At 42.9% G+C, this 18486-nt stretch overlaps 1 protein-coding gene across 1 annotated transcript in view; it reads right to left on the bottom strand.

Annotated features, from left to right (window-relative positions):
• LOC104909960 (elongin-A-like) overlaps positions 1–18486 on the bottom strand; it is a 61794-nt gene that overhangs the window by 17370 nt on the left and 25938 nt on the right. Inside the window, exons 3-4 of the mRNA XM_031552247.1 lie at positions 9089–9197; positions 7861–7942 (exon numbers count right to left, since the gene is read on the bottom strand). Coding sequence (XP_031408107.1) covers positions 7861–7942; positions 9089–9197 — 191 coding nt within the window. The remainder of the gene's footprint in view (positions 1–7860; positions 7943–9088; positions 9198–18486) is intronic.

The raw sequence follows: 18486 nt of genomic DNA on the forward strand, positions 1-18486 counted from the left end.
CTTAAAGTACTTCCATAATTTTATATACTGTTTCCCTTGACTTTATTTACTCAAGACAGCTAGGTTTTGTCTTACAACTCTCCCAGCAATGCCCTGAGCTTTTGAGGTGTATGGAATCTGTAAGAGAGGCAATGCCACAGACATTTTTTGGTAGAGAAATGAATGCGTGCAGCAGGTTCTTTCTTGGCAAGCTGCTTTACTCAGCCTCAGGCAGACACGATTAGACTTCTCCAAACTCAGCTTTGGAGGGGAATAGATGAACTCTGGTTCACCATGATGCCACGGTTCACATTTTTTTTCTATTGTTCATACTGCAATCAGGCAACCCACACCAGGCTTTGTGTCCACCACCGTTGCTCTGCTAAAGTGCATTAAGGTGCATATAAACACAGGAGAAATTGTTACCAAAAACCTTCTAAAGAGGATGTACTCCTGAGGGCTGACTACACCCCAGTTACTCACAGCACGTGTGCAAGGAGCAGTCTCACCTACACAGGACTGCCAGCAGGGCTGTGCTGCGTGTAAGGGATCACCTTCTCAGCTGGAAATGGCGGCAGGTACTTGCTGCACGTTCTGTCATGTCAGAACTGAAATCTGGGAGACAGGTTACAACTGAAAACTTAGTATCTTCTGGACTATCAGACAAAAATCCTACAACCACTACCAGTTTGGTCTGGGTATGTAGGCAAGAACATCAGTCCTTTTATGTGCTTGCCAACAAACCTATACATATATACAGAAAAGTAGTTTTATATATATATATATATATATATATATATATATAAAACTACTTTTCTGTGATTTTAAGGACCTCAGACAATGAAATGTAAAATACAGATAAGGTGAAGCTGACCTCAGGAGCATTATTCCCAGTTATCATTCAGGAGAAGTGAGAGCAAGGTTACACTGCAGATCCCTTCCTTGGCACCAATTATGCAGAACTGCTCTCTGATTTTCCGAAAGGAACACTCCGTTTGTTTGCAATTCAAGCAACCAATGTCAAATTTTGAATTCCTTATAATAGGCTTGATAATAGGCCCTGGTTTTCAGTGAATGTGAAGAAGGTGACTGCTGCAGCAAAAGCAGGAATAACTGAGTCAGGACAGTAAAGAGCATTTTGGAGTACAGAGGGGGAGAAAAAAAAGAGAGAGAATGGAGAGAAATAGCTTTTAGCATCATCATAGTTTAAGTAGTTTATAAAATTCAGAGTTTAAGACCCACTCAAATTAACAATAAGAAAATAATGAAAAGGGAAAAAAAGCACACCAAGTTCCTGAAGCTACTTCTGCATTAAGGCCTTCTTCCCTCCCGCAGCCAGGTTTCCCAGTGCCCTCAGAGAGGAGGAGATGCAATTACAGAGCGTGAAGAAGCAGAGGTAAAACAAGAAAGGCACAAAGAAAGGAGAAGGAGAGACTCACAGACTGCAGGTGATAGCAGCAGTCCAGGCTGCAATAATCTAACCAGCACTCTCAGTACACAGGCCTTAATGCCACTGGAGGAGGAGTTAGCCACCCCTGTGAACATTCAACTGAGTACTGCTAAACTACCAGCAAGCAGAAAGCCTGCAGAGCTGCTACAGCGCTGGAGTTTGCTAGCACTGACCTACTCCTCTCAGTTTTGCTGGATGAGGACTCCAACCACACTTATTCCTCGGTTTTTATTTGAATTGTTTAGAAGGGGGTTGTACAAGCAGCAGGTGGGTGGAAATACGAAGCATTCCTATGTTGATTATAGCTACAAAAACTGCAATGAATTCTGGTTACAAGCATCACATCCACAAAGTTTTTGTGCGTCTGAAATAATTGGTATGGAATAATGTTAATGTACCATTGTTACAAAGATATCCCTATGAGTTCCAATGAATTACCATCTGCTAATGCAAAGCTTCAGTGGCACATGCTGCCAGCGGTGCATTTAACACATTCAGCGTGTTTTTGTAGTGCTATAAATAGCAATCACTTTGAGCAATAGCTGCTGCATCACTTCTCTCCTCCTCTCCACTCCCACCCCCAAACAAATCGCTCACGTCACCTTTTATTTGAACACAATGAGCTGTAATCACATGAGGTATTACTTTGCTTTAATCCTATTTGCTTCAGTTTGGTTTGTAAGGAGTGGCCAATAATATGTGGTTCCATTGTATCCTATGGTTTCTTATTTCACACCAACTTTCTGGGGCTGACATCCATCATCCTCTTTGGCCAGAAGAACAAATTAATAGGTTCTGGCTGGTAGGGAGAAGCTTGTGACTGGGGATGTTTTTTCTACCTTTAATTTTTTTTTTTTGTCCTTTGCTTTCCTTTCCATTGCTATGCTGTCACAGCTGTTGGCTAGATTGTGAGCCCCAAATATTTTTCAGGCTTTCACTATTTTGCTTTGTCCAAAAAAGGTCTGATCTCTCACAGCAAATTTTTACTTCTTTTACTGTCAAGCAAACAAGTAGAGCCACAAATTCAGACCTGTGTTTGATTTTTTTTTTGAATCAACACCATAATTTAATTAAATATCACTCCACTGTGTGCAGTTTAGTGCTCCATTTCCCATGCCCAACAGAGACAACCGAGCTGCTGTGTTTGGGATTAAAATGAAATAACAGGCACCAGGAGGAGGTAAGTCACTCTACCCTGCATTCAGACCTGACAGAGAAACTTGGGGTTTTTGGTGGGCATCAAGCCACACCTTCATCCCATACTCTTCATCCACTAGATGCGGAGGAACCCATTTCCCAGTGGGCTCGAAGCCATATTCATTCAGCATTACTGTACAGGAAGCTGCAGCATTACTGTGCAGCATTACTGCCTGCTGGGGAGCTGGCCCAGGCAGGCTTCATAGAATCATAGAATTAAAATACTTTGAACTGAAAGGGACCCAGAAGGATAACCAACCTCAACTCCTGCTTCCACACAGGCCCGTCCAAAATTAAACCCTATGTCTGAGAGCATTTTCCAAAAGCTCCTTGAATTCCAGCAGCTTGGGGCCATGCCTACTGCCCCTCAGCTTTCTCTTCTCTGGCCTCAACGTACAAAGGGACTTCAGCCGCACCCAATACATCTTCTGTACTCATCACTGTCCTTGTTGGGGCAGAACTGTGACAGTGCAATGGCAGCAGCAAGTAACTTTGCTCATGCCAACACCATCTTTATGGGCCATTACTTTGGTACTGATCAATAGATCTGGAGAATACTTTGCTGAGTGATGGGAAGCAAAAGCAGCTAACACTGGAGGGTAGTAAAAATTTGACAGCTTTGAAAAAATATTTTAATTGGCTCATAATGTATATATACATATAGTTGTTGTATGGTTCATAATTTCCTTCTTCCTCCCATCTTAACTGGAAGGGAAGTTTAATGCCCTCAGGGTAATCACATGGGGTCTTATCTGCAATTATAGATGCACATACAATTCCACATTTGGAATTCATAAAGGCAAGTTTTAATGTTGATTATACTCTCCACTAATTTCCTATAATAGCTGTTTAGCTCATAGAGTGCACATTAATTAGACTGTTGTGCTTTAACTATTTTTGCCATAGATTTCTTTTTCAAATCATAAAATACAATAGAAAATGATTACTGATCTTCAGTAAAAAGAATGAAATATCTGACATTTCTCCATAGAAAAAGAAACATAGAATATGAAAGTGACTTATTTAATGAATCAGATCAAGAATAAAGGAAATACAAGCAGAATGTATTTAGAATGCCCGATAGAAAAATTGTAGTGAGCAGTTGCACCAGGTAACATTTTTTCTGCCTCTGTCGCAGCAACAATTGCAGTTAAGAGCTGATGACTGAATGCAATGAGTGACTAGGTGTTATGTAGCAGAGCAATGAGAAGCACAACTGCCTTCAGACTCAAATGCCCCTCTGAAGAGATATCATGCTGAATACCAAAAGGTAAATTAGCAGTGCAGGACATATATACTTCATATATATGATCTTCTAGTTATGAGAAAATATATAGTTGGAAAATAATTAGCTACCATTAAAAATAGGCAAATTGTAAAAAAAAAATAATAATAATAAATCCCATGAGCTTACTGTTTGCAGCAAAATGGTAAAGCATGAATGTCCAGGTCACAGCATCTATTAAACCAGCTATCTCCTTCTGTACAACCTGTGTTAAAACTGTCACAAACAATTGTTATCAAAAGAATTCAGGTCAAGTAAATCTTGGCAAACAGACATACTGTGGTGAATTAGGAAGTTTATGGACACTTATCAAACGCTCTGCAGGCCAACAGAAAGTAAACGGAAAGCAAGATGAGATGGAGTGGGACTCTGGATACCTTTCATGAACTCCCAAAGGCAAGAAACTGCTGTCAGATCATCATCAGCTTTCCTATGAGAGAGGGTTTCTCCAGATATCAATGTGCTTAGTAAAGACTGTATTGGATTTTAAGAACGTGTTCAAATTAATTTGATTATATGAAGAGATGAGATGACTACAAAAACTTGAAAATATGTGTACCAGAGAAAGATCTGATGATTCTGTTGGACACAAGCCTGAAAAACTGACTTCCTCCAATCACTATCTGTCGTGCAATATACACTTGCTCTTGCCCATTGGTGGGAATCCTCACATGGGAGTACCATCAACCAGAGGTGAAGGTGGATACCGCTCACTACAAAGTACCACTATTTATTCACCTCACATGCAAACACAGACCTTAAAGCTGAACATCTTATTCAAGATTTATACCATTCATTTATATTCAATGCTTCACCCAGATGCCCCACAGGCCTTGTAGACATAAGGGAATGTGAAACCTTGGCCTCCTTCCTGACACATGCTCCTTGCAGCCCCAGCTGGCAGGACGACACTGGTAATCCTGCTGCCTGCACATCCACCATCTTGTTCCGTACAGTGCTGGGTTTTTTTGGAGGGAGCTGGGTTTGCCTGCCTGATGCTGGATACTTGTTTCACCTAAGGAAAGCCTGGCTGGTCCCAGCCCAGAGCTCCTCACTGCATCCCTTGAACCATGCACGGTGATAAGCTCTGTCAAAACTGTATGGGCATGAAGGCAATGTCCCAAACACATCTCAGTCATCTCCATAGGGATGCCTTTCCACTCATGGAAATCATTGCCTGGGTGAGGAGGAAGTTAAAATCTATTAACATCCATGCTTAAAGGCACCAACGTTTTGTAACCTGCTTGAGCTGCTGGTACTCTGGAACAGGTTTGAGCTCTCATCTCAAAATCAGTTTAGTGGGTTCACTTGGTTGAGATCTTTTAAATGTCTTCAGTTTTCAGCCTGAAGCCATACAGACATGGTTCACCCAGTCTTGGTCCAATGCAGATGTGGCAAGATGATACAGTTTTTGTCTCAGCCTTCCTCTCTCTTCATCTTCTACAAGACCCTTGTGAGACCAAGGAAGTTCTACACTACACCATGAATTAATCTCAGGGCTGAAAACTGAGTAAAGGGAAAAATGAGAGGAAAACAGATATAAGTGAAGCCAGAAACAAAATTATTTGGCACTTTCTAGCTTCTGCAGAAACATGGTAAATCCTGCATGAGTCTCTTCTTCCCTCACACTGATATCCAAATGCTAAAAGTTTCTGACCTTCGCGTGCGCTTCCCTGCTCATCTTCCTCTGCTGAAATTCCCTCAAACTGAAAACAAAACCCTTCTTCACATTTTGAAATCTGTCTCAGAAGGGAGCCTTTTCTCCTTCTGTCATCACAAATGATGAGAGGAGCTGATAATCTCTATCACAAGTTGGCTCAGCACCGCCTTCTGTGAGATCTAGTTTCTACTTGCTCATAATCTCACCAGAGATGTTTTCTACCTCATGAGTCTGACTCAGATTCAGATATTTTGAAGAAAGCATCAGCTAAAATGATCACATCTTTCTGATGTGTTTGCCAGAGAATATAGCATGCAGTACACTGAAAAGACACACAGTAATCTTGCTATCCAGACCACCTTGCTTTAGCAAAAGTCATTTTAGCAGAGAGTTACAACTTTTGCTGCAACAACCATGACATTTGTACAAGATCCCTTTGGGAAAAAAAACAAAAAAACAGTTTGCATACATTCAGCAGTACATGTGCCTAACGAGTTTAATATTTAACAGCTAAAAATCCCACATTCTCCATGAACTCATGGACACCAGTTTGAACATAAGTCAGCAGTGTGCCCTTGTCACTAAGAAGGCTAATGGCGCTGTGGGCTGCATTAGGCAAGGTATCACCAGCAGTGAGGGAGGTTCCTTCCCCTCAGCATTGGTGAAGCCACATCTGGAATCCTATGCTCATCTGGGGGCCCCTCACTACAGAAGGGAGTCCAAGGCCACAAAGATGAAGTGGCTGCAGCACTCTCTGGTGAGAAGCTGAGAGAGCTGGGACTGCTCAGCTTGGAAAAGAAGAGGCTCAGGGGGATCACATCAATGCTTATACATACCTGAAAGGAGGATGCAAAGAGAACAGAGCCAGCTTCATTTCTGTGGTGCCCAGTGCCAGGACAAGAGGTGACGGGCACAAAGCGAAACAGAGGGCATTCCCTCTGAGCACCAGAAAGTACTTCTGTGCTGTGCAGGTGACAGAGCACTGTCACAGGCTGCCCAGAGGCTATGGAGTCTCCTCCTTAGATATCTTCAATATGGATGTAGTCCTGAGCATCCTATTCTGGGTGTCCCTGCTTGAGCAGGGGTTGGGCCAGATGCACCCAGAGGCACCTGCCAATCTCAACCAGCCTGTGTTTCTGAGACACTAGTTGTTCCTTTTCAGGAAAGTGGACAACTTGGCTCTGCAACTTGGCTCCCCGACCCAGGGACGTCTTCTTGTGAGCAAGGTGCTTGCTCATTTACCAGATGAAGCAAAAGCGAAATTCCTCTTGAATTTGTCATAACACAGCACAGATTTACCTCTATATAGGGAACAAAGGCATGTGACCTGCACTGGCTGCACAGTCTATGATCTGTGGCATTAGGCAGCAAACAGAGAGAATCACAGCATGTTTGCTGAGCTTCATTCCATACCAGAAAATCTAAAAAGAGAGAGATTTATTTTGATTTCAGCCCTATACTGCTTGTTGTGAGGGAGAATGGAGAACTGTTGTCCGTAGAACTGACTTTATGGATGGCTGTTGTTTTTCAAGAGGTAAATCCTGGTTCCACCTCAAGCTTTAAAGGGCTCTGCACTTATCTAACAAGCTGTGTAGCAGTTCAGCATCGTCAGTCCTCTTACTGGCATCCAGCAGAAAAAGACATGGCCCCAGCTTGCTTCTAGAAGGAACCGGGCATTCCCTCTGTGATGAGAGCAGATACATTCACAGGCAGCCCAAGAACAAGCTGCTTAAAAGCAAAATGTGCACACAGGGATAAGGTTTTTTCAGCCTACATAAGTGTTGATGCATCTGTAAATGGATGTAGATCAATTATTGATTTTCATTGAAGCTGCATCAGAGTTCTCATACTAGGGACAGAAAAATCCTCTCTGTTCACTGCAAATCTAGGGTTTGCTGCTTGTAAAACCTTTTACCTCTTTTTCCAGCTTTCCAAATCAATTCTCCAATTTTGCAGTGGCCAAAAACAACATCTCCCATTTTCCAAAAGCCACCCAAAAATCACAGTGGGCTCCAGTTGTTAAGGGATGGCCATGGGTGCAGGAGGAAAAGCTTGCAGCTTGCTCAGGGACTGTTATCAGAACAATGGTGATGGGTTCCAGCTCTTTTTCTTCTTCACAGTTAGCATAGAGAACACTAGGAAAGGACTGATAAATCTGTTCCTTCAACAGGATGGCAACTGGATGCTGCCCTTGGCACCCTGCTTTGGGTGTCCCTTTTTGAACAAGGGTCAGATAGAGCCAAAAGATCCCTGTCAGCCTCAGTCAATTGGTGATTCTGTGACTCTTACCTCACATAGCCTCTTCTGAAGCTGCTCTCCTTCACTCAGTGTGTACAAGACAGTATGTTCCTTCCACACTCTGCTAGTTTCCCTGTTAGAGAAGCAGCAGGGTGTACTTGGAGTTAAGACAATGACACTGTGATCAAGCACAACATCACCTGGACCTGCAATGGGTGCTTTCCTTCTGTCATAGCTATCTTCTAGCATTCCAAATCTTTCTCTCTGCTTATTTGAATATTAAGTTTGGTTTAGAACCTAGAAACCAGCATGGTTGTTGAGTGGGGAACAAATATCCAGATTCAGAGTCTTTTGGTGCCTCTCAGGTCTCTATCCACATGGGAAGCTCTGGGCATGGCTCCTCTTCTGACCTGAGAGAATGAGTCTCCACAAAGACCCACCAGTCCTGCAGAACTGTGTTTGGAAAGATAACGTATCTGCCTCTTTCTGAAGCACTCATCAAATGCCATGCCACCTGAAGGACATCACAAAGTAGAAAAATAAAGGCACACTTGGCCAGTCACCTTAGAAGACTTCAGCAGCTATGGGAGATTGATCTTTATTGGAGAGATGCCTCATGCACCAGCAGGGAAGAACGGAACAACCGTGCTGGTACATGAAGCGAATGTGTCTAGCATAAATATGTCTGTTTATAACAGAAGAACCCTTTATAAGGGAAAGATGTCCAGCCTTAATTTTTCTACCGCGTTTGTCCTCTGGCAAAACTCGCTGTCATGATTTCAAACGTGTTTACATAGCACAGGCTTTCCATTGTTGGAAAGATGATGTGGTTTAACAGAAGCTTAAATTAAAGAAAATAAAAGGCTGAAAAAGCTAAGTAGATTGTTTTTCTTGAAACTTTAGACTGAAAAAAAAAAAAACCAACAAGGTAGTTTTTCATGAAGACGTTCACGTTTCATGAACAAACATGAAATTCTCATGTAGTTACAGATATCCTGTTGCCAACCTTCCCCCCAGCTCTGGTTTTTATAAGCTGTTGGAAAGTGTTTGACAAACCATATCAAGTAATAATCAAAAGATAGGAATGTTTGGCAAGGAGGATGATCCCATCAGACCTACAAGAAACAGCCTTAGCTGCAGGGGATGCTCAAGCATGGGAGCCTACAGCAAAGCAAAGGTGAGCAGTGATTGTTCACTTGCTTCAGGAGAAAGGAAGCCTTCTTCTGAGCAAAAGGGAGGGCCAGCTTTTAGGGCAAGGGCAGCAGGAGCATGTCATTACCTGCTGCTGGTAATGTCCTTGTGGGATCGGATCAGGGATTCCCCTGGGCTCACACTGCTGCTGATGCTGTTGTCAGCAGAACCAGCCCCTGTGGTCAGAGGGGTACAGCCTTCAAAAAGAATATGAATTTGGAAAGATCAAGCTCCAGTTAGAATCCACAGCAAAAACAGTAACCAAGTCTAGTAAACATAGCACTGCAAGGAGGAAGAAATGTAGTGAGCTACTCTGTGCCTTAAGTATGCAAGAGTGCAGCAATGCAAGCTTTTACAGAAACAAATAGTTCAGTCAACAAGAAAGATGGAACAAACTACATGTTCTGCATGCTGTAGGAGTTTAATAGCCCTAAGAAGTGAAACCAATTCTGCTGCTGATTCTCTTGCTTTATGGGTGGTAAGCTTGGAGTTTGGCAATACACAGCACACATAGAACATCTTTATGCAACACTCTACAAACGTCAACATGTTTCTTTCTGGCTGATCAACCTTTGCAGACCTTTGAAAACGAGGACATCCAGTGGCTAAACATTGCAGCAGCGATTTTCACGAAGGATTTATGTTTGTAGCAGAAACACCTGACCTGTTATGTCAAACTTCTGCACTTCACAGAGGCCTAAAGTAGGTCGTGTGTGGAATAAAGGCCCTTAGATAAGCTTTCCACACTGGAGTAATTCCACATAATCAAGGGCTCACAGCTGCAACAAACTGGGGGCAGCCTCAGTAAGTTTTACCCATTAATGTACAACCATGAATATTGCTTCATCTTCTTTTCTCTGCTTCCCTGTGATGATATGCTCACAATTTTATTTGCATCTTAAAACAAATAAAAATTAACAAACCCCATCACATTTCTAGGTTAGCCTCTAGATATATTATTTAGCTATAGATGGTAAACATGGCTGTGAGTTTTAAATGCCCTTTGTTTCAACCAGTCCCTTTGGAACCAATCAGTACAGCAAGCAACCTGCACCATACCATCAGAAATTTAACCTTAAATGCCCCAGTTGGAATATTAACTCCTAGCTCTTGTTACTGTAATATTGATAGCAATTAATTGCAAGAGATAATTTAAAACAACATTCTAGGATGCAAAAATTGCACCTTGTAGAAACCACAGTAGAAAGAAAAGGAAAATACATAAAAATCAAAATCTCTTCTGGAGGAAATGGGCCACTTTTGTACATTTACAGGCTTTGATTTTCCCTGGGGATTGGCTGCCCAGTATCACAACAAGGAGTAACATCTCACCTAAAGTCAGACTAGAGGAATGATGAAACAAGAAACCCTTACCTTATTCAAAAGTTGCTTTGAATTAATGTCACTTAGGATGAGAAGTAATGGCCTCAAGTTGCACCAGAGGAGGTTCAAGTTGGATATTAGGAAAAAATTATTCTCAGAAAGGGCAGTAAGGCACTGAAACAGGCTGCCTGGGGAAGTAGTGGAGTCACCATCCATGGAGGTGTTCAAGAAATGTGCAGATGTGGCACTGGGGGACATGGTTAGTGGGCATGGTTGGGATGGCAGTTAGACTAGTTGATCTTAATGGCCTTTTCTAATCTTAATGATTCTGTGGTTCTTTACTTACATGTTTCAGAGCAATCCCTTGAAGGTTTGTCAGGTAGCTCTTCATAACCCACCATAGCTTTGAACCAGCAAAGCACTGAAAGCAAGGGAATAAGCTCCAGACCTCCTTCCACTGGTAACATCTAGCATGGCATGCATGGAACAGTCAGAGAACAGGGACCTGTGTGATCTCTATCTCCTTCTCCCATTGCTCTTTTTCACTTTCATTTAAGCTAGGCTTAAATCTCTGCACCAGAAACTGAACCCAGTGCTCATAGTCAGCAAACAGAGAGTGCAGCTCCAAAGTACCCAACCCAGCACTGCTCTCTGGCAGTCAAGTGTAGACAGAGCAGCTCCCAGAGGTTTCAAGCCACCTGTCCATCCCAAGCCAATCTTTAGCCTAAACCTTTCAGCTGCTGAGAAAACACTCTTCTCCTTCATCTCCTCTTGCCCTGACTTTCCTATGCACTGGCTGCAGAAATAATCCAAATCAGTATGAGAAATACAAAAAGAAAGATTTATCTTTTTTCAATTATTATTGACATTGGTTTTTGAACCAATGCACCCTCTACTTACAAGAGCACTAGATCTTATTCCAGAAAGGAGGTGGAAATGTTTGCTCAGCAATTTGGGAACCTATTTTTACGAATGTGTCTCGCTGCTAAATTGGGAAAAAACTCAACTTGGTGCAATGAAGGGTTCAGGAACATAAGGCAAGAGAGGAGAGAAGCTCTGGCAATGCCAGTTGTGATGAGCTCACACTGCTATGATACTGTAAGAACTTACAGCTTTCACATTTGGGAACTATATTTAGAGCTCAGGGGAAAAAACAGCGAGCAGAGAACATGGTTAGCGCTCCCATTACTGTATTTGATGGAGAGTTGTAGTTTTCAAGACTGACTCTTCTTCCAGGATTACAGCATACTTTTCTTCTCTCATTGGGAGCTTAGGAAGGGCAGGAAATAAATCCCATCATGGATTTCTGCACACTTAAGTAAGAAGTTCCTGTATTATAGACGCTATCTGGGGCAGCCATGCCTTTTGGCTAACAGCATATAAATCCCTGCCATCTTTCACTTTGCAATGTGAAATTGAAGAGCAGGAGTGAGAAATTCAGGTTATTTTATTCTCCACTACTGTTGGGATCTTTGTCACTCTAGTATGTCACAGCTTTTCTGGACCATCAGTAACATACACAGATACTTATCTGATTTTACTTATTGGTAAAGTTATTTAACAATTTTTAAGCAGATGCTTGAAACTATGCACTAAGCAAAGTCAAGTCAAGGTTCCCAGTTAGACTGAATTGCCTGTCTTTTCTCTTTGTTCCTCCGCAGATGTAACTTTAATTACATAAACTTCATAAAGCAGCTCATGAGAGCAGCTAAATTACAGACAGCAGGCAGGGACAGGTGTGGAGAAGTAGTTTGGAGCTCTGAGAGGTGTTGCAACCTGTGCTGCAATGCAAGAGATTTGCCAAAGCAAGTGAATATCGTCAATAGCAGAGCTTCAAGGCTCTCTGCTTCCTACAGTGGCACCCTGATGAGTTTTTGACACAAAGCCCCTACCTGCTTGCAAGAACTTCATCCCAAAATTAGAGAGATCTTTTCAATTAGCTTAATTTTGCAGCTAAATTGTTCTGGCTTAGTACAAGGTATCTGCATTTCACTGAGTTCATTATGAATGCAACCACAAAGCATGTACTTATTTCTCCGGAGGCTGACTCAGATTATATGTTGACAAGTTATACATTGACAGATTACATGGTGACAAGCAATTCATCCTTCCACTCCTCTCACCAGTCCATCAAAGACTGAAACCCTACTGTACACAGACTGGAAGTGACAAAACAACCGCATTAGTTTCTTCTCATGCGTTTCATTTGGGTTCAGATGTCTGCTTTCAGCTGTGAGGCATAAAGGCAAAAATATTCCTCTTCTCTTTCAAGTGAAAAAAAAAAAAAGTTGTTTGTGTAAGAACTGTAAGTAACAAAACAACAGCAAATGCGTATTTCAATATTTCCAACTTGCATAGGCATTGTTGCTGCTAACATCAAACTCATGCCTGTACCAAAATAATTCTCCTCCCTCTGCTCTGTAAGACATTGAAAACGTTCTTTTTTGTCAAAGGCCTTCAAAAAATTACGCAGTATCCATGCTTCATCTTCCACGAATTAAAAAATATACACATCCATATCATCAATTTTCAACAAACCGGATGCTACAACATTGTCATTTTCTCCTTATCACCCTGAGCCTGTGATCTGGATGGAAACCTGCTGTCTGTAATCAGAAAAAATATATGGCAGAGAATTGCTGGCTGGTTCTTGCTGGGGTCTGAAAATAGCAAGGCAATGTCTACTGGGTTTTGAAGAGATTTATCTAGCTTTGACCAGAGTGCTTGCAATTTTGAAGTCTGACTACAGCTATCATTATACATTGAAAAATAATAGTTGTGTATCACAGAGGTTTGTTTTTCCAGTTTGATGATAGTGATTTTTTGTACAACTATTGGACTTCAGACAATGAATATTGCAAAACAATTTATCTGACAGTCTAAGTGGATGTTATTGTTTCTGTATTTCTCAAGTTCCAGTATAAATGCTACAGAATAAATTGCAGAAGTTGAATATTAGCAGAGAAAAAAGAGGTACAGCTTGCGATCTGAGTCCAGGCCTCCACGTTCTCCATCCACCCACAGCAGTGCTTAGGAGTCAACCTCTCCACTCACATTTGCTCTTCAACATCTGGGAGTTTTATGTGGGTAACTCCTACTGATGTCTCCATAAAGCGAGTACAACCACCCTCATGGCCTGCCAGCATCAGCTTTCTCCGACTTCCTGAATCCCATTTTGCCAGAAGCATTGTCTCACACAAGCAAGGGATGTTCCAATACTATTTGCCATTCAGACAGGTAAAGAGGAAAAGCAGAGAGCCAGTGGGGCTTCCTGCAAATTGAAGCACAAGCCTCACGGTCTGAACACAAATGCACAGCGGCATGTCTGGCAAGCAGTGTCACTCTCCTTCACCCTCCTGTGCTTACATTTTCCTAAGTGGAAAGTGGCAGTGCATGATCAGCATGCCCCAGGGAACTGCTGCCTTGCCCCTAAGGAAATGTGACATTTCCTGCAAATTGCAGGGTGCCAAATGTGGCATTCGAGGAGTCTGAGCATGATTTCTGGAGGTTGGTGGTCTTTCCTGTGGCAGAGGGATTGGAACTTAATGATTCTTGGGGTCCCTTCCAACCCACGCCATTGTATGATTCTATGATGCCCAACTGAAGCGAGTTCAGACCTTTGCTCATGGGTGTTGCTGTGTGCCTGGAAAAGAACAGATCACAGCCACCAAGCCTCCTGGGAAAGATCACCAGGCCTCCATACAGCTGTCTGTGACCAGCTTTGTGCCATCAGCACGGCTTGTGCTGCTCTGAAGCTCTTTGTCCCCACTAGATGAAACAGCACAGAGGACAATCCCCCCCCAAAAAAAAAAAACCAGCCTATCTAAAAAGCTATAAAAAAGCACCAGAGTTGCAGTGCTCAATCCTCATGACTCACCCACAGCTCCAGGTCCCCTTCAGCCCACACATGCAGGTTTCAGAGGAACAGTCCCATTTTCAAACGCTAAATTGGACATTCTAAGCCTGAGTTTGAGCTTAGCATTTGTGCTCGGGAACACAAGCACCTATTTCACACCAAATGTCAAATTGGTCAGTTAAAGTGTGAAGAAAACTTATTTAGCAGCCTGAAAAAAGTATGAGCAAGCACTCAGAGATAGCAAACATACCCTGTTTTTGAGCACATCAACAGTATCCTGATTATTTTGGGATCCATTATGCAGTAAGCAGCTGCATCCCTGAACTGGGAGGCTGCCTCTAGGAGCACTCTGCAAAAGGGAAATGCCACTGCAGACACATTTATAACATTATTAATGATTCAGAATAGGGATTGGTTTCAATGTGGCAACTAAGGGGACACCCTGAAAATGAGGGCTATAAAAAAAAATGCATGCACAACATGGGGAAGGTGGAATGTACACCAGGATATCCCACAAAGGTCTTCCTTCTGTAGCATTAAGTTGCTGCATTGCATCAGAGCTGGAGGATGAAGGGTTACAATGCAAGGGAGAGGCAGGCAGGCAGACAGCAAAGCCAGGTGGAACAATAAGAGAAGGGGTAAGGACACCACAAGGATTAATTCCCATTTGAGCTCCTGAAGAGAGGCTGGAAATGACAGCAGGCTTTAGCAGAAAAGAGGTAAAACATCTGGGGAAAGCTGGCAACACTAATAGCTCCATTAGCATGTTGGATGGGAGACCAGAAAAACTGAGTGTTATTTTTAATCTCTGATTAGCCTGATGTTGCTCTGATTTTTAAGGTTGCCCACACTTGCGGTTTGGCATGCATCTTGAGGAAAAACTTGCAAGCTGCATACCAGCCTGCTCAAAAGGCAATTGTTGCGAGGAAATGATCCAGACCACGATTTCTGTAATTGCTGAAGGGAGCTGCAGACTCAAACTGTGCTGAGCTTCAGGAGGAAGCGGGAGCCCAGATCTGCTGAAATACTCAAGAAGGAGACAATACAAGCCCTGCTCTCCCAGAAAGGACAACGAGAGGCAGAAGATAGGCTTCATGAAATTATAGAGGTGCCTGCAAGACCCAAACCACCTCTAACTCTTCTCAGGACTATACTCATGTGGTGATGTGGTCATCTTCTTCCATGCTTGCTGCCCAGAAATCAGAGTATAATAGCCTTCAAAAAAGCTGAACAACCTCTAAGCTCAGGTGAGCAACAATATCTGTGAGCAGGATCAGCCCCCAAACAAAAGCCCTCACTCTCCTTTGGGGGCAGGTCAGCTGGAAACTACCACTCTAAGAATTACAGCAATTCTTTCCTGGAATAAAGGATTTATTTTTTTTTAATTAAATTTAATTCAGCAGATGAATAGATGATGGATACAGGATGAAACTTCTTGTTCAGAGCCAGGAGAACTTCAGTAAGGCAAATGGTTGCCCTGTCCCATGCAAATTCAGCATCTCAGTGGGTTGTAACAACTACCAGGAACCATGAGGAATGCTAAGCACTGTGCCAGTCACAGTAGCACCAAAAACACAGTCTGTCACATACTTGATTTTTTCCTCACAAAACTCTCTCTGTGCTATAAGTGCCATAATTTGGAGAAAATTACACTGTTTTCAATGTTTACTTAAATGCAAAATATAGCTCAGTCTTACTCAAACAACTGAGACAAATGCTTAACACATGATGCATGAGTTCTTCCACAAAACTGTAAATACAGATTATAATCAAGACACACTGTCATTATAGCACTGAAAGTTTTGATAACACTGAATGATTAAATAACTCAACAGTAGAGCCAGTCTGAGCTTTTGTTGAGGAAGCTCTTCCCTAAGCCTCTCTTTTAGGCAGGCCAAAGAGATGTGCTTTTTGCTATTCAGGCAGGGCTCACATTGCTGTTCACCACTGCCATTAGCTGTGCATTTTCAGTGGTGACTACATTGAGAAATAGCATTTTGTAGTTGAGAATTTGCTCTATCAGTGCGACTGTGCTCTTTGTATCTATTGAACTTTCCATGGAAATAAGGAGGAGGCATTACTTTGAGTGATCTATGCGCATCACCCCAGTTCACTAGGCCAAAGAGTGGATGGGGAAGTCTGAGAGGCAAGGCATGCCTTATCTCCTTTTGTATTCCTCTCCCCCTTAAACATGAGATCATTTTGTACTATGACAACAAGTTCAGTATGGCTGCCAGCCTACTAATGATGCCACATACCCTAATAAAGACAAGAATTTGAAACACTGCCCACTTGATTATCCGGGTGATGAACACCCAGAAAAAACAAAACCTCATGGCACAGGGCCCCCAGCTCCTTGATGGGAGGAGGTCACTGCTGCACTCACCTTGCAGTTTCAGAGCACACCAAGGATTTTAACCAGAGGGATGTGCCACTCTGCTTGAGGTCAGCACTGCTCACCTCTCAGTAGCACAAGCAAGCTGAGGCTTTCTGGAAACCTGCAGAAGCTGCTTTGTGCTCAAGCCCCTGGGACTTCTACACAGTATTTCATTCTCCCCTTGATTTTCTAAATGCCGAAAGCCAGAATTCAGCTGTCAGCCCCAATCCAGCACAATACTAATGCTCTGAGAAGTCACACTTTAATGCACCACTTTAGCGTTTATCTAAGTTTCAGACAGACTAATTGTCTAACTTCCAGCCTGAAGGGTCTGAAAGCACAGCAACACAGGTAACTATAGGAGATGTGCTCTGCAGAGAGTTGGCTAGAGCACTTCTGTAGGAGAGAAAAGCAGGAACGTACTGTGTGCTGTAAAGAACTGTACAAAGGGAAAGTGCCTCACTGGGAAAAAGAAACTTTGGAACTGTAAGGAGCAGAGTAGCAGGAGGACAAGGCTTCAGCTTCCTCCCCTCAGAGGTCAGCATCTCAAGGAGACAGATCACCTCCCCTGCCGTGTCTCAGCAGCTTTCTTGCCTTCTGCAGAAAAGACTGCTTCCTTCTCCCAGAGGCAGGCAGCAGCCTGCTCGCCTGTTTCTGCCCAAACAGCTCATATTCCTGCTTCTGCAGGCTTCAGCAAGCAGCATCTCCTCTCCTGCAGGCTCCTCCATCTTGCAAACAGTTAAGAGATGGAGAACGGAGAAGAGGCAAAGAACAAAGAACTGTGTTTCCTACTTGCATCTCTGCAAAACAACAGGTATGTAAAAACTTCCTGAGCTGTGCAGCCCTTTCCTGAGGGACCACTTTTTCCAGACTTGTCCTCGGGGACAAGAGGAGGCAACTTTATCTGTAAACAGAGTTCACAAACGCAACGTGGCACACTTCCATAGGCCCCACCACTGCTCACAGCAAACACACCATCTAAAACTTAGTCTATAGAGATGATTTTAAAGTCTTGCATTTGGAGAGGGGAAAAAAAAAAAAAAAAAGAGAACGGAGGAAAAACAACTCAACACTCCATAGAAAAACCTTCTCCACTATTCTGACCTGAATATTTTCTTCATCATCAGCAAGCTTGGAGATAACATTAGGCTGAGTGATGTAGCTGACATGCTAGAAGGAAGGGATGTCATACAGAAGGACCTGGACAAGCTTGAGAGATTGGCCCATGCCAACCTCAAGAAGAGAAACAAAGCCAGGTGCAAGGTCTTGCCCCTGGATCAGGGCAACCCCAAGTACAAAAACAGGTCAGGCAGAAAATGGTTTGAGAGCAACCTTGAGGAGAAGGATTTTGGCGTGTCATCTGATGAAAGACACAACAACATGAGCCAGCAATGGGCACTTGCAGCCCAGAAGGCCAACTGTATCCCAGGTTGCATCAAGAGAAATGTGACCAATTCTGCTCCTCTACTCTACTCGAGATCACTCCTACAGTACTGCATCCAATTCTAAGTCCCCCAAGACAAGGACATCAAGCTGTCCAATCAAGTTCAGAAGAAGACCATGAAGAGGACCAGAGGGCTGGAGCACCTCACCTACAAGGACAGACTGAAAGTTGGGGCTCTTTAGCCTGGAGAAGAGAAGGCTCCAGGGGAATCTTATAGCAATCTTCCAGTACCTGAAGGGGGCTTATAGGAAAGCTGACCAGGGACTTGTTAAAAGGGCAGTTAGCAACAGGACAAGGGAAAATGGCTTTAAACTGGAAGAGGGTAGATTTAGAATACATATCAGGAATATATTATTTACTGTGAAGGTGTTGAGTCACTGGAACAGGCTGCCCAGAGAGCCTGTGGATGCCAGGCTGGATGGGTCTGTGATTCTACCAAATCCAAAAATTATTTAGATCCTGAAACTAGATTTCTATACCTTAAAA

This window comes from Meleagris gallopavo, chromosome 2 (assembly GCF_000146605.3).
Source record: "Meleagris gallopavo isolate NT-WF06-2002-E0010 breed Aviagen turkey brand Nicholas breeding stock chromosome 2, Turkey_5.1, whole genome shotgun sequence".
NCBI classification, from domain to species: Eukaryota; Metazoa; Chordata; class Aves; order Galliformes; family Phasianidae; genus Meleagris; species Meleagris gallopavo.